Source organism: Rutilus rutilus, assembly GCF_951802725.1.
Source record: "Rutilus rutilus genome assembly, chromosome: 18".
Lineage (NCBI taxonomy): Eukaryota > Metazoa > Chordata > Actinopteri > Cypriniformes > Leuciscidae > Rutilus > Rutilus rutilus.
The window spans coordinates 23,497,332-23,512,405 of NC_140231.1; the positions used below are offsets into that span (position 1 = coordinate 23,497,332).

The 15,074-nt window shown below is 40.1% G+C and overlaps 1 protein-coding gene across 2 annotated transcripts in view; it reads left to right on the forward strand.

The window, feature by feature from the left end:
• The window catches only part of unc5da (unc-5 netrin receptor Da), a 230,354-nt gene that overhangs the window by 147,317 nt on the left and 67,963 nt on the right, over window positions 1-15,074 (forward strand). For both annotated transcript variants that reach the window (XR_014625115.1, XM_084386522.1), the window contains exon 2: window positions 2,760-2,960. Coding sequence is in view for 1 of the 2 variants with exons in the window: in XM_084386522.1 (XP_084242648.1) it covers window positions 2,760-2,960 (201 nt within the window). In the remaining variant the exon portion in view is untranslated. The remainder of the gene's footprint in view (window positions 1-2,759; window positions 2,961-15,074) is intronic.

Below are 15,074 nucleotides of genomic sequence, written 5' to 3' on the forward strand. Positions count from 1 at the left end.
TTTATTTGAAACAGAAGTCTTTTGTAACAATGTAAACGTCTTTACTGTCACTTTTGAACAATGTAATGCATCCTTGCTGAATAAAAAATAAAAATAAAATCTTACTGAGCCCAAATGTTAGATCTATTATGACATGATTTTAGAAAGGGTTAAATAGTTATTTGTCTTTTGGTTAACATTATTTCCCCTATCCTTGTGTCCTTGGTTATGTCAGCGTAAAAGGAAAGTTATGGTAGTGAAAGTTCATGTTGCTGTAAGATTACAATGGCACAATGATGAAATGTTCACAGTAAGACCAGGAATGCATATTAGAAAAGTACATGTTGACTTTAAGTCTACTGAGCTATGAAAGAAACACTTAAGTGATAAAATTGTCCTCTGGTGTGAGAGAGACGGTAAGAGAAGGAGGGGCAGGTGCGAGGGCTGTGATTTTCTCAGTGTGAGCAGCACACGCAGGCATTTCTCTATTCATTCTAATCAGGATGAATCAGGTATGTTTGCCAGAGGATTACGCACCTGTGCACACACACACACACACACACACACACACACACACACACACACACACGTTTCCCAGGGAAGGATTACAAGTCAACAGAAATCTCTATTATGCTTATTTCAGTCAGGGGAAATCGTTTCCAAAATATCCCATCCAATTACGTCTGTGACAGTTTTATTAGTGAGGGAGAGTCTTGTGTGTGTGTTTCTATACACACATGCAGTGACAGAAAGAGAAATGGAGTGAGAGAAACGTGAAGAGCGAGGGAGAGGAGTGCTTTAAATCACTGTGTGCTTTGAATCACTGTGGATATTTCAGCTCCTGTCACTCTTGTGTGGCTCTTTTATCCACGAGACACTTTTAGACCCTAAATCTTTCTCCAAATATCCCTGTGTGAAATGGAATTTCACACCCGTACGTGGTCGATTTCATGGGGCATGTCAGAACAGTTTTCCAGTTTTTAATAGCCATTTTATTATATATTTACAGTGCTTGTATTTGATTTTTTGGCTTTTGACTCTTTATTTGACAGATACAGTGGAGGGTTACAAGAAATTTTAGGGGAGAGAGAGCAGAGTGTCTGTCTGCCTGTCTCCAGCACATTTTTTTTTATTGTTCTTTCTCATCATATTTATACATTTTTCTCTAGATTTCTTTTCATTCTTTGTCATCAGTTTTATATTTCTTTGTCAGGTTGCTTTGCTCTATTTTCATTTTTCTCTGTTTCAGTTGTATGCTGTAATGTACAATTTGTTTTTATTGCTGAAATAAGACTTTCTTTTCCTGCGTTTTGCTGTAAAAGGACCTTTACATTTGCTAAAAATATAACTTTTTTTGTTGTTAAAAACAAACAAGCAAGCTCAGTCCAGGTTAGAAAAAGTAACACAAAAGTAATGTAATGCAATTGTTGACTTTTTAAGGGAGTAATACAATATTGTAATGCATTACTTTAAAAGTAACATTCCCCAACACTGGTGCTAACTATGGCACAACACTTCCGTTCTCATACCCAAAGCGTCACTTTTTCGTCACTTTCTGACATTCGTCAATATCCGACGCACAAAGCACCCTTTAGCGTCCATATGAGACGCATAACCCTACCACATACCTAAACCTACCCATAACCGAAGCGTCTCATATTGACGCTAAGGGTGCTTTGTGCGTCGGATATTGACGAACTTTCGAAAGCGTCAGTTACATGACGCCTAAACCTACCCATAACCGAAGCATCACATATGGACGCTAAAGGGTGCTTTGTGCGTTGGATATTGAAGCATGGTTGAAAGTGACGCTTTGGGGTGAGAGTGTGTTGCAGCCACAGATTCATCTTGTATAGAATGGAACAATTTTGGTTTTGAGCACAATCATTGTATAAAGGTTTAATGAAGTGAGAGCTTTACCCAGAATTTCACAAGATCAGCCTAGTCCAGCTTTTGCTGTGACCTCAAATGCTCACAGAAGCCAACTCAACTGTCACATAGACAACTGTGATAGACACATATTCACCTACAATTATCGTCCTAGAATTTGCTAAAAGCATGAATGTTTATTAATCTGTCTAGCATATGTTTACATAAAAAAAAAGAATGTAAAAGTAGCGCAGTGAAATGCAATATTCCCTTAATATTTAAATATTACTTTATTTATAATCAACATTTTTGTCATGATCATTACAGTGAATGTGGGATTCCTGGAAACGTAGTGCTGCCTTAGGACAGTCAAAAATGAGGTATTTTAGGAGCCAGAGTAATTAAGTTACCCACCTTTTGGAGAAGCATTTGCGTTGGCAAGCTTGTATATGGTGCCTGAAAATGTTGCCTCCATTAGCAGCTCACTAGGTTTTGGAACAGAGCAAATATCTGCATATAATGTGAAGCTACGGAGCCAAGAGGAGCTGTCCATGGTGCTGTAAATGCTTATGCTGTTGAGTATTTGCTGGCTGCTGTCCCTGGTGCTGAACTCCACCTTCAGCAGCTTTAGGGCAGTTTTCACTTTATCTCCCGTTGTCACTGGCTCATGTGGTGCTCGTTTGAAAACGTCATCCAACCTGAGAGCGCTTTTCAAAGTGATTGACAAGCCAGTTAAGTGAGTGAGTAAGCTTGCTTTCAGGGAGCCCTGGCTGATGTGTCTGATTATAGGAACTCGCAGATAGGTAGCTGTCATCTGAGTGGATTTGCTCGGTTAGACGTTCTTACTTCATGTTGAATGAAACTGACTTTTCTCCTAAAGCTGACGCCTAATTCCTGAATGTTTGTTGCAGGGTCACGTGATGGTCTCTCAGCGATGTCTGGAACGCTGCCTCACTTCCTGCAGGAGCCCGATGATGCGTACATCGTCAAGAGCAACCCCATCAAACTACGTTGCCGTGCACGGCCCGCCCTCCAGATCTTCTTTAAATGCAATGGGGAGTGGGTCCATCAGAACCAGCACACTTCCTTGGAGCACACCGATCTAGGAACCGGTAAATACACACACTCTGTCATTCTCTTTAGTGCACATTCTATCTGTTTCTGTCTTTCAAATACGAACATCCTGCAGTGTCTGATGGGAGAGTGGTGTCTAGAATTTCAAATCCTACAGCAGAAGATATTTGGCTCAACTTCTCCCGCCATTTCATCTTTCAGTTCACTGCCCATCAAACATAGTGTGCTATCTGTAAGAGCTTGAAAGAGACTGATTGTTGCATTTAGTGTTTGCTGGTGCAGATTTTGACAGCTGAAAGGACTGATCCAGTGATGCAACACAGCGAAATATTACTTTCATCCCCCTGTCAGATCAGTACTTGACCCAGCTGTGAATTGCTGCTTTATATTCAAAAACGTTTGAAAAGCAGCCTGGCTCATTTCAGGCATGTTTTTACCTTTTGTACTTATTTCTTTCATCGTTATCTGTAATTGATGAAAGAGACAACTGTTAGTGGCTGAAAATATTTACAGATTTTGAACGCTACCTGTATTGAAAGCTTTAAAATAGACAGCTAGTGAGGACAAAAGCTGACTTTTTAATGCTTATGTTAGACAATAGACTGGAAGTCATTCACTTCCGATGGAGAGTTCAGAGTGTCATTGTGAATATTTTACATAGTAAGCAATCATCATACATCATATCAATGTGCAAACAGTGAAAGTTGTCAGTACATTTAAATGTACATTTAATCATTTAGCAGATGCTTTTATCCAAAGCGACTTACAAATGAGGAGAACAAATGAGAACAACAGAAGCAATCTGTCAGGGTTCTACCCTGGAAGCTTTGTCTGTGTTGTCATGGTTTCATGTTTCTATGTTTGTCTTGTGTTTGAGCACATGGCTCTGTCTTTCTTTGTGTTTGCCATGTGCTCCTCTTGTCCTGCCTCCTTGTTTCCTGTTACCACGCCCCCTTGTTTAGTCCACGTCTTGCTCGTTTCACTAATTGTGCTCACCTGATCCTCATGTGCTCTGGTCCCTTTATATTGTGCCTCTTTCCCTCATGTCTTTGCTGGTTCGTTTTGTGCATTGTCTGCATTCAATGGCCCTCATTTATCATTCTTGCGTAGAAACGGGCGTATATATTGGCGTAAGATTATGCTTACACTCCTCTCATCGCCTGATTTATGAAGCTGTGCGTACCTTTGAAATCAAGGTGTACGCAATACCTGCCCTTGATAAATGCCGCGGCTGAAAACGAGCGTCATTAGAATAACACGCCCTTATATATTCAAGTCTCCGCTTCCCCCACGCCCTCATTTTACACCATGGACACACGGAAGACGGCAAAGAAGAGAAACTTCTTTGAGAAAGAGAAAGCGAAACCAGGGAAGTGGAAAGAAACAAAATTGATTTCTAGATTTTTATTATTAATGACGCTTATTGTTATTTAGAAGAAGAATGTCGTTATTATTATTATTTGTATTATTATTATTATTATTATTATTTAAAAGAAGAAGAATGTCATTTTTATTATTTTGTCAGTCTGAATTATTTTTTTTGGTCATTGAAAGCCTTTCATTACTAAACCCAGTCCGTGCACACCTGCCGGGCCTAACCCCATCGTTTCAAAGAATAGTACACTACAACGGCGAGCGCGTCGAGTAGGCTATAAACGCCTCGTCCGTTTGGGGAGGTGCGCGCGCAGTCTGTGCGGAGACTAGCGCTGCGGAGCCAGGCGAAAGTATAAACAAGGCTTGAAACGTCAGGTAAAGCGCACAGGCTCGGAACTTAAGGAATACATATGCCTACAATTCAAATGCTTTGGTAAAGTCACACAAATTAAACATTGAAGTCCATGTTGCACAAAAATAAACACTAAAGTTTATAATTACTATGTTTTTTTTTTTTTTTACAGTGGGTCATAATATATCATATCTTTTAGTTTGTCAGTGCGTTTTGTGGTGTTAGAAATTGTTTTTCTGCGCATTCCCGCACTCAAAACGTGCGTACACCACCTCCTGAGCTGGCGTAGGATTTGAGCGTGCCGTACGCCAACGTCCATATTGATAAATCTCAAAGTCACCGTGGTTTTGGGTGTACGCCAGGTGTACGCTGGAAATTTGGTGTACGCACTTTTGATAAATGAGGGCCATTGTGTGTATGCAGTTACTACAGAAAATGACAGTCAGTGTTAGTGTAGATTTAGTTTTCCTTGTTTGATTATTTCTGTTTTATTAATTTCTAGTGTCTTTGTCGCTGTGTTTTTAGTCTAGTTCTAGTCTTTATTTTCTTGTTCTCTCAAGCCTTGTTTTTACTTCTCCTTATTAAGTAATTTAAGTAATTAATTTATTTTTCTCTAGTTCTCTGCAAGGTTGCAGTCTTGTTTCATTTCTTTTTGTTTGGAAGTGGCAGTTACTTATTTTGAGAAATTATTTATTTTATTTACCTTATTTTCTCCTTTGCTACCTCCAGTTATTAATTAGTCTATTTTGTTTTCCTAGTCATAGTTGTTGTTTTTTTTTGTTTCTGTTATCTCTTGTGTGTTCATCTTGTGTTGGTTCCTGCCCTGCCCTGCATCCTGTTCTTCCTTGGTCATTGAGACCTCTGTCCTGGCAAGCCACTCTAGTGCCTAGAGCTGTTTCTTCCCATCTATGCCAAGCCTCTGGTTCCTTGAGCTGCTGTCAAGTTTCCACTGTTCCCAAAGAACCTGGGTTTGTCTCATCCCTGACCAGCCTGTTCTCCAGTTGTGCCCTCGACCCACCTGTTCTCCAGTTGTGTGCCCTGCTCTATTGTTTGGACTGTTCCACCGGTGTTTTGTCTTTGTCAATAAATATCACTCCCCGTTCAATAAATATCACTCCCCTGGGTCCTCCCTTCTCTGAATCCTGACACAATCAAATCATCAATAGGGCAACAATATGCAAGTGCTGTGACTAGTCCCAGTTAGTCTAGCACAGTACATGTAGCAAGGTATATATATATATATATATATATATATATATATATATGTTAGCATTAACAGGTCATGTGTTGACGAAAAAGCTTGCAAAGCTTCTGGAGGGCACAGACGTCTGAAGTAGTGAGTTTAGGTATGCGAACATTAGTGCCTTGAATTTGATGCGAGCGGCTATTGGCAACTAGTGCAAATTGATGGAGAGGTGTGACATGCTCTCTCTTCGGCTGGTTAAAGACCACTCTTGCTGTAGCATTCTTTATCTGTTGCAGAGGTTTGACAATATATGCTGGAAGGCCTGCCAAGAGAGCATTACAGTAGTCTAATCTGGATAGTTCAAGAGCTTGGACAAGGAGTTGTGTTGCATGCTCCGATAGGAAGGGGCTGATCTTCCTAATGTTGTACAAGGCAAATATGCAGGATGTCTGTGAAGTTTAACTGATCATCAATCACATCTCAGAGGTTCCTGGCTGGAAATAATTATGGATGACACACCTAGCTGAATGGAGAAGTTGTGATGAAGCATTGGGTTGGCAGAGATCACAAGCAGTTCTGTCTTTGCAAGGTTGAGTTGAAGGTGGTTCTCCTTCATCCAGTCCGAAATGTCTGTCAGGCAGTCAGAAATGTGAGCAGCTTCTGTCAGATCATCTATCTAAAATGAGAGGTACAATTGTCATCAGCATAGCAGTGATAGGAAAAGTCATGTTTTTGAATGACAGATCCTAGTAATGTCATGTAGATGGAGAAGAGAAGTGGTCCAGGCACTGAGCCTTGAGGCACCCCAGTAGCTAGATGTTGCGACTGAAGAACCCTGAAGAACCCAGGTAAGACTTGAATCACTGGAGTGCGATTCCTGAGATGCCCATTGTCATGAGGGTTGAGAGGAGGATCTGGTGGTTAACCGTGTCAAAATCAGCAGAGAGATCCAGCAAGATGAGTAGTGATGATGTGGAAGCTGCTCTTGCCAATCTCAGAACTTCATTTACAGAGAGCAAGGCAGTATTGGTTGAGTGGCTGCTTTTGAAACCAGACGGGTTGTTGTCCAACCAGTAGAGACTTGGTTGAACATGACTCACTCAAGTGTTTTAGCAAATGGAAGAAGGGATACTGGTCTTTTTCTAAGTGCTGGATATAATGGTTTACAATAATGGTTTACAAAATTATATATAATGGATGGTTATGAATGAGGTCAAATTTATGCTATCGTTGAGAAGTTTGGGAGTTTAGAGTTAAGTTAGATTTAAAAAATAAATAAAAATGTTTTGTTCATTAAATGTGTGCACTGAATCGATCAGAAGAGACCATAAAGGCATTTATAATGTTTATTTATAATGTATGTGGCTAGCTATACATTCCATCCCACCAGTTAGTAAGCAGAGGGTTACTCTCACTTTTCGCTCCATAATAAGATGAAAATAAAAATAATACCTATTGGTTTCCCGGGTGAGAGTGTGTTTGCAAACAAATTAAAGTTATTGCTGCCACTAGGGTGTATTTGTCATATATATTGCTTGACTTAGCGATTTGGCTTTTGGTGTTAACAGCGATTGGTGTTAAATTAGATTTCATGATAATCAAATAATCAAATATCCATATTTATGTTATTTGATTTAATTTAAAAGAAAATACTATGTAGTAACCTAGAAATCACTTTATTTCCTTTATGATCCTACTGTTGTAATTGTTAATTTATTTATTTTTTCACATACTGCAGTGTGAAACAGGTATTATGGTGTACTTATAACAAGGACAATCCCCTGGAGTTACATGGGGTTAAGTGCTTTCAGGTTCAAACCTACAGCATTTTCATTATCATTCCACATCTTTAACCACTAGGCCACACCACCCCATTGTAAAGTAGGAGGAACCTACTGCTTATAAACATCAGCTCACATGCTGAAACCCCCCAGGCTGATCTCGGATCATCTGCTAAAATAAACATCCACCTCAAATGTGATGTTGCATGTGCCCAGCTTGCTATCTCAGCTTCCTCTTAGCACACTTACAGAGATCTTCTATCCGTGCCCGGCATTGGCTATTGAGTCTCAGCAGGTTGTTGGACTGCCTAATCATCTCTGTACATCTGTGAGGCTCCGTTGATTAAGACCAGGCTCCCTCGGTCCAGTACAGATACGCTCCGATCGCATCTCTCCGGCGGCAAAGCCGATAAATCAAACTCGGAGAGCAGGAGCAGCGGTGTCCTTGGACTGCCTGCGTGCCTGCTCGGATTATTTGTCCTGCTGGGCTGAATGGAATCGCTCACGGATGGATGGTTGGTAAATCTGTCAGTACTTTTGAAGTGATGCACTTTTGTGAAGACTGGTAAAGACTGTAAAACCACAGTGCGGGACAGGACGAGGTTGATGCGGTCAATGTGTCTCGGAGACATACATATGGACATAAATAAACCCATTTCACCTGCCTAATGTTAATAAAAAGGGTTTATGTGAATCAGTTGCACAAGTGCTGGACTATAAAACAGTGTCGTTCACATTACAGTAAATATCACCCAGGGTTTATTTGTTTGCATAATTTCATGCATTTGTGTTCGGCTCTGATTCAAGAACAAAGAATCACAGGCATTAATAGAGATGAAAAAGGAAGGCTCCGGCTTTACCGCCTCATGTCAACGCCATCAGGAAGAGCGGCCAGCTTGCAGGTCTGTTTCAGAATGAGCCAGCTCTATTTCCTTCCTGTGGCCAAACACACAGACACAGCAGAGCTGGCTAACAGGACTGGACACCACTGAGATTCTCTGGCATACTAACAGAATCACGCAGAAGCAGGACGGTGTGATCACCTCCCGAGTTCCAACATCATTCACAGCTCTGTTTGATACTAATGCAACTCTGTTTGATCATAAACACAAGCTTTAAAAGCTGTTACTACAATTGTAATTCAAGTAACCCAGAAATTAAAATTGTCATCATTTACTCGCCCTCATGTCGTTACAAACCTTTATGACTCTATATCTTCTGTGGAACACAAAAGGAAGTTTGGGATGGAATGAGGGTGAGTAAATAATGACAGAATACATTTTTTTTGGGTGAACTACTTCTTTAAAATCTGCATGATTGCAGCGTTAGACTTTTCTTCCCTATTGTGACGTATATCCAAGTAAAATGGTTTCTCGAATAAGAAAAAAATGCCAGTGAACATAACAGAGAAGAGATGTTGTTGCAAGTTGGAGGGGAAGTTAATTTTAATAAAGATTATTAGGGCACGTGAATTTAAATAGATGTGCACAAATAAATCATTTATAATAAATACTGCAATATTAGATAAAAAAAAAAAGGACTTTGTCCATTTTTTAATGGTGACTTTAAAGGTCTTGATTTAATTGGCCCACTTTTTTCTGCACATCTTTACAAATATAATAGTTGAAAAGCCCATATATATATATATATATATACAGTGCTATGCATAAGTTTAGACACCCATGCTAAAGTTGACTAAAAAGAGGAATAAAAAATCATCTTTTGGAAATTGAACTAAAAGATTTAATTAAAAAAATTTAGGAAAAATCCAACCTTTAAGGACACCAATTTTCTTTGTGAATGAATAATGTATCGTAAATAAATAAATGTTCTTCCTTAAAATACAGGGTGCATAAGTCTGGACACCCCTATGTTAAATTCCCATAGAGGCAGGCAGATTTTTATTTTTAAAGGCCAGTTACTTCATGGATCCAGGATACTATGCATCCTGATAAAGTTCCCTTGGCCTTTGGAATTAAAATAGCCCCACATCATCACATAGCCTTCACCATACCTAGAGACTGGCATGTCTAAACTTATGCATAGCACTGTACATAAATGGTGGCCTTTCGTAGATTGGTATGAGAATTGTTAGCATTGTGCGTGAGCTAAGAGAATGACGATGAGTGTTTTTTTTTTAGGGTGAAGACTGATGATCGTCAGGTGTGCGACCTTGCAAACACACCTCAGGTGTTGGTGGTTCACTATGCGGTCAATGATTCATAATTCAGTCATGGTGTGTTCACTGAGAGTGTGCATTGTGCACCTGTGCCTGAAAAAATTTGCTGGTTTCTTTAATAATTATGAGGACTGTGGTGGCTTTTATGCTGGAGCTTCATGAAAATGTATTTGATAGTGCTCCGTGAGCTGCTGAGGTTTCAGTTGCTCGTGTTGCCTGGCTGGGACGATAATCCTCTTGGCTGCAAATGACTGTAATGTTAAATGTATTACTCTGCCATTATTTACTTGGCTGCTGTATTCCAGGTCTTTTGAAGTTATTTGATAGATTTTTTTGACCAACAGACAGAAATTACATCTTTATTCCCTGACAACATCCCTTCCATTGAGTTGATGGCACAAGAACAGTTACCAGTGATTTGAAATTGAGAAGCGAATCAATGAACACGTTAATTTGGTTCACAATTTGTTCATGTATCAGACTGATTCTGTTGATTTGTGTACTTACTAATTCATTGATTCTTGAGTTAAAATTATTTCCCACACAGCTGCTATTATCTGCTGTACGAGTGAGTTTAACTTAAGAGCTAGATCAATGAATGAACCATTCTTTTGAGTCAGTTCTTTTTAACGAACCAGTTGATTTTGATCTCAAATCAGACTGAACTTTTTTAATGATTGATTCTCAAATTAGACTAATTCATTCTGCAATTGGAGGTTGAATTGTTCAGCTTACTGATTCATTGATCCAGTTACAGCAGTTCCAAATTCAATGATTATTTACAACACAACTTTTCTCCTGTAAGTGAGTGAGCTTATGAGCTGATTCAGTTAATGAGTTAATGAATTTGTTAATGAATCAGACTGATCAATTCTCAAATTGGGCTAATTCATTCATCTTACTGATTCATTGATCCTGTTACAGAGGTTCTTGAGTTCAAAATACAATTATCTATGTGATCACCAAACTGCTGAAAGCTGAACTTAAGAACTGAATCTTTTCTTTTCTTTTTTAAGTCTGTTATTTTAATGAACCAGTTTTATCCTTTTCACAAATCAGACAGAATGGCTCAATTTTCTGGGTGAACCGGTCTGTTAATAAAGCCCGGAACTGAAATCATGTGTGTATAGATATTCAAAAAACTGAATGAAATATTTTCTTTTGGCCACCGCAGGAAGTGCCTCACTGGCCAACACTCATCCTGTTGTCATGGTGATGGAAATGGGCTGAAAGAGAGCAGGAGGGCAGGGCAGAGCAGAACAACAGTCAACCAGAGCAGCATAACCCCACTGCTCACTGATCAATACAGATCACACGGCCAAAGCTTCTGATCCTACTACCACTGAGAAAGAAAGATAGACAGACTGAGAGGAAAAAAGAAAAGAGAGAGGAGAGATTTATTAGGAGCGCGATAACGATAGAGATCTGCCAAAGGAGAGATTTAAGGAGTGGAACGAAGCGATGGGCGGAGAAAGATGGAGGGTGAGGGAGAAATGAAGGGAAAAAGGGTGACATTACTGAGATTTAAGGGGAAGAGGATGAGAGGATGCAAGAAGTGGATGAAAAGACTAGGAGGAAGAGTTAAAGGGGTAGTTCACCCAAAAATGAGACTTCATTTACTCATCCTCATGTTGCTTCCGATCCTGTATCACTTTTTTCCTTCAGTGGATCACAAAAAAGAAGAAATTCTGAAGAATGTTCACAAAGCATATTGTGATTTAAGGTCTTGTCAAGGTCATAAAAAGTATGCAAACACCATAAAATAGTCCATACAACCTCTGCACTATATGTAAAGACCATTTCAAACAATTTTCGGAGCCTTTTCAGAGCTTGTCAGTATCAAAAAGATCAGCGTAAGCTTGGAATGTCATGGTGAGGAAATTTAAACACCGGTGTTGTGCCGAATTATGCGACCCACAGAGTTATGTGACCCTAGTAGGCGCTGTATTGATCTAATCCAAATCCTAACCCTACTGTCCTTGCATTATGTGTACAGTCACATAATTCGGTGGATCACAATAAACTTGCGACAACACCAGTATTATCGATAACACCAGGGTGGGGAGTTGTATATAATTTGTGGGTATCAGGGAGCCACTATTAATTTGGGGGTATTGAAATTGCTTTCGAATTCACGCTTGCACAAACTCTGTGTATAGGGAGCGGCGGTACTGACCACACATTTTACAAGATAAGATATTTGTCAATGATGCTCAGGATCTGTTTCACTCGAAATACCCCACCATCGTCTTGTCAGCCATCTCCTCACTCTCATCTCATAAGTGAAATCGAACTTTCTGCTGCAACTCTGCAGCTCGTGCTGTACGTAAAGCAGAGCAGACGTTTTCAGTTTATAATTGTAGCGTCTGTTGTCCAACTTTATTTCTATGTCGGCAGTGCCATGGTGGGCAAGTAATGTAATTGGTCTACATCCAAACACAACGTAACACCAGTAACACCTACTTCTGCAGCATGCCTAGCATAAACAGTCTAAGAAATATCTGCTTTTGTGTTCCACCTAAAAAAAAGAAAGAAAGTCAAACAGGCTTGGATCAGCATCTGGGTGAGTAAATGATGACAAAATTTTTCATTTTGTGGGTGACCTGTCTCTTTAAAAAGTCACTGTATGGTGAACATCCAGTGGGCTGATGAGTAAACAGGAGATAGATGAGAGAAGGCACTTGGAAGGCAACTACAGAGGGAGGGAAAGAAGGGCACAGCAAGAGATGGAGGGTGAGATGGTCCTCACCTGCTGTTCGGCGACTGCAAGAGGGATTGACGTCCAAGCATTCTGCATTAAGATCACAGCTAGCCCACTGCGCTATATCATCTACCGCCAACAGAGAAAGACAGACACAAGACCAGATGCATTGAGATCAGAGAAGGACAAAGACGATGAAGAAAAAGAGAAGAGAGGGAGATCGAAAGAGATTGAGGAAGGGAAAAGAAAAAATGCATACCCTTACGAATCCTCAGGGCTGAATGCGCTATACATGAGCGAGTGAACAACAGCAAAATGAGCTGTAGCTGCAATCCAGGATTATAAACAGTAACTGTTTAGACTCCTCACAGACATGTTAACAAAGGGCTTTGATTCAGGATTAGCAGTTGCAGTGTCAGTCAAGACGTCTAAAAGGGATTTGAGCACGTTTACAGTGTCACGTCGCACAAATACGTCTGTAATGCAGTTTAAAGCACTTCCCGCATGTGTCAGTGACTAGCATCATTCATCTACATGGTCAGCTGCAGTTGTTAATCCTTGAAGTGTCCATATATATATACTGTATATATATATATACTCAGACTCACATACACACTGTCTCTCTACTGGATCAGAAGGTTCACAGGGACGGCACAGATCTCAGATGGCTTGAGATTGAGCTCAAAGCCAACAGACGGACAATATCCACACACACACATCCACACAGCTGCAGCCCAACGGCTGCCAGCAGTAGGAGAGGGATCAGATCTGTTGGTTTCTGCCAAGCCCTAGGAGAGAGAGGACACTTTGGATGAGGCATCTCTGGACATGCTGATCCAGACACTGAAACATTGTTACTGTTGTGAGAAGCAGATTCGGTTCTCCAAATCTCTCCCAGACCTCTCCACTGCCACTCAGCAACAAGCCACAAGCCAGATCTCGGCACTGACACAAACACTGCTCTATCTCCAAATCCTGGAACAGGAAAAGAAAGGAAAGGAGGGATGAGGACCATGGGCGAGCAAAGACCAACAAAGCTGCCACTGACTCTCTCGGAGGCTCCAACTCTGAATCTGGCGTGAAATGTACAATGAAAAAAAAAGTAGGATGAAGACGAGAGCCTGCTTGGAAAGCAGAGAAGGAATACTTGAATGCTTTGGGACCAGGAATTAGAGGATGAAGAAAAGGGAAAAAAAAGAGGAAATAGACTTATTTTTTCTTTTTCTTGGATGGAAAAAGCTTCAGTGTTTTCAAGGTCAAACACAGTATAATAGCAGTGTAAATTTGGCATATGAATCATTTTTTGAGCCGCCGTTTTTTATGTTTGAACTGAATAGATTTGCAAAGCACTTGACTGTGAGAAAGACATTTGAGTGTAATAACTGGAATTATGTGACATGAAAATATATATATTTTTTTTAGAATAGTAGAAAACATTTTCTGATATAAAAATGTTTTCAGTTTTGAAATGAAAATAAAATGGCTTTACATTTTCCACACTAGTTTACATATAAATCAGTGGTGGGCTGTATTTAGTGTATTTAACTTAATTGTACTTAACTTAGCAAGCCAAGTTGAGCTGAAAAAGAAACTTCTTTATTTCCAGAAAGCATTGAACATTGACACAGCACTGGAGCATTGACATTGCATAAGCCTGACTGCTTGTCAAACATAATGTTTTTAATATTGCATGAACAAATCAAATAAGACATTCCCAGCGATGCATGTAATCACAAGAAGCAGAATTCCGCTTAGAACCAGCACAGGATGCGAAAGAGCTCTGTTCCTGATGGATGCTCAGACATTTCAGCAGTTCATTGTTGGCACAGAGCTTGGCGCAAGTTCAGGAATACAAGATGTTTGTGTGTTTACATGTACAATACAAAAAATAAATAAATAAAATAACAAACTCTCTGAAGAAGCCAAGTGTGTATTACAGCCACTCCAGAGAGCAATACAACAGGGTTTTGGAAGCACTATAGATGTGTATCTGGGCTTCGTAGTTAATCCATGGCCTCAAGGTCTTTGGCAGCCATGACGGGATGTCACATTTGGTTGGTTTGTTGGAGATTTTCTTCTTTCTACTCTAATGGATGCATCAGAAACAATGGGTTTACGATCACATATGCCAGGGCCTATGTGTTGCCTGTAAGGCCACACACAACACTGGCATCAACTCCAGCGCTCTCCATATGCCTCACATTCATAATAATTAGTCATGCTTTACTGTTTTCTACTTTTCTTTGTCTGTATACACACACTCTGTCTCTGTCCGGGGACTGAAATGATGATTTATATGGTTTATTTAAAGTCAACGGTGCCTCCTGTGAAACCGTTTCCTCGGTGGTAGCACTTTGTCCGAGCACTCACACTCAAGCTTCTTGTTGTTTAGTTCCAAACTTGGCTTGGGCATTTCGATTCCTCTGAGTATCTGTGGACGAACGCTGGAAGGTTCCAGTTTCTTGGCTGCATCCCCGGGGACGGAATTGGATGTGACCGAATCTGTATCTGAGGCGCTGTGTACATATCTTCTTGCCAATTGCAATGAATTGAGAAAATGTACCAGCCATAAATATTTC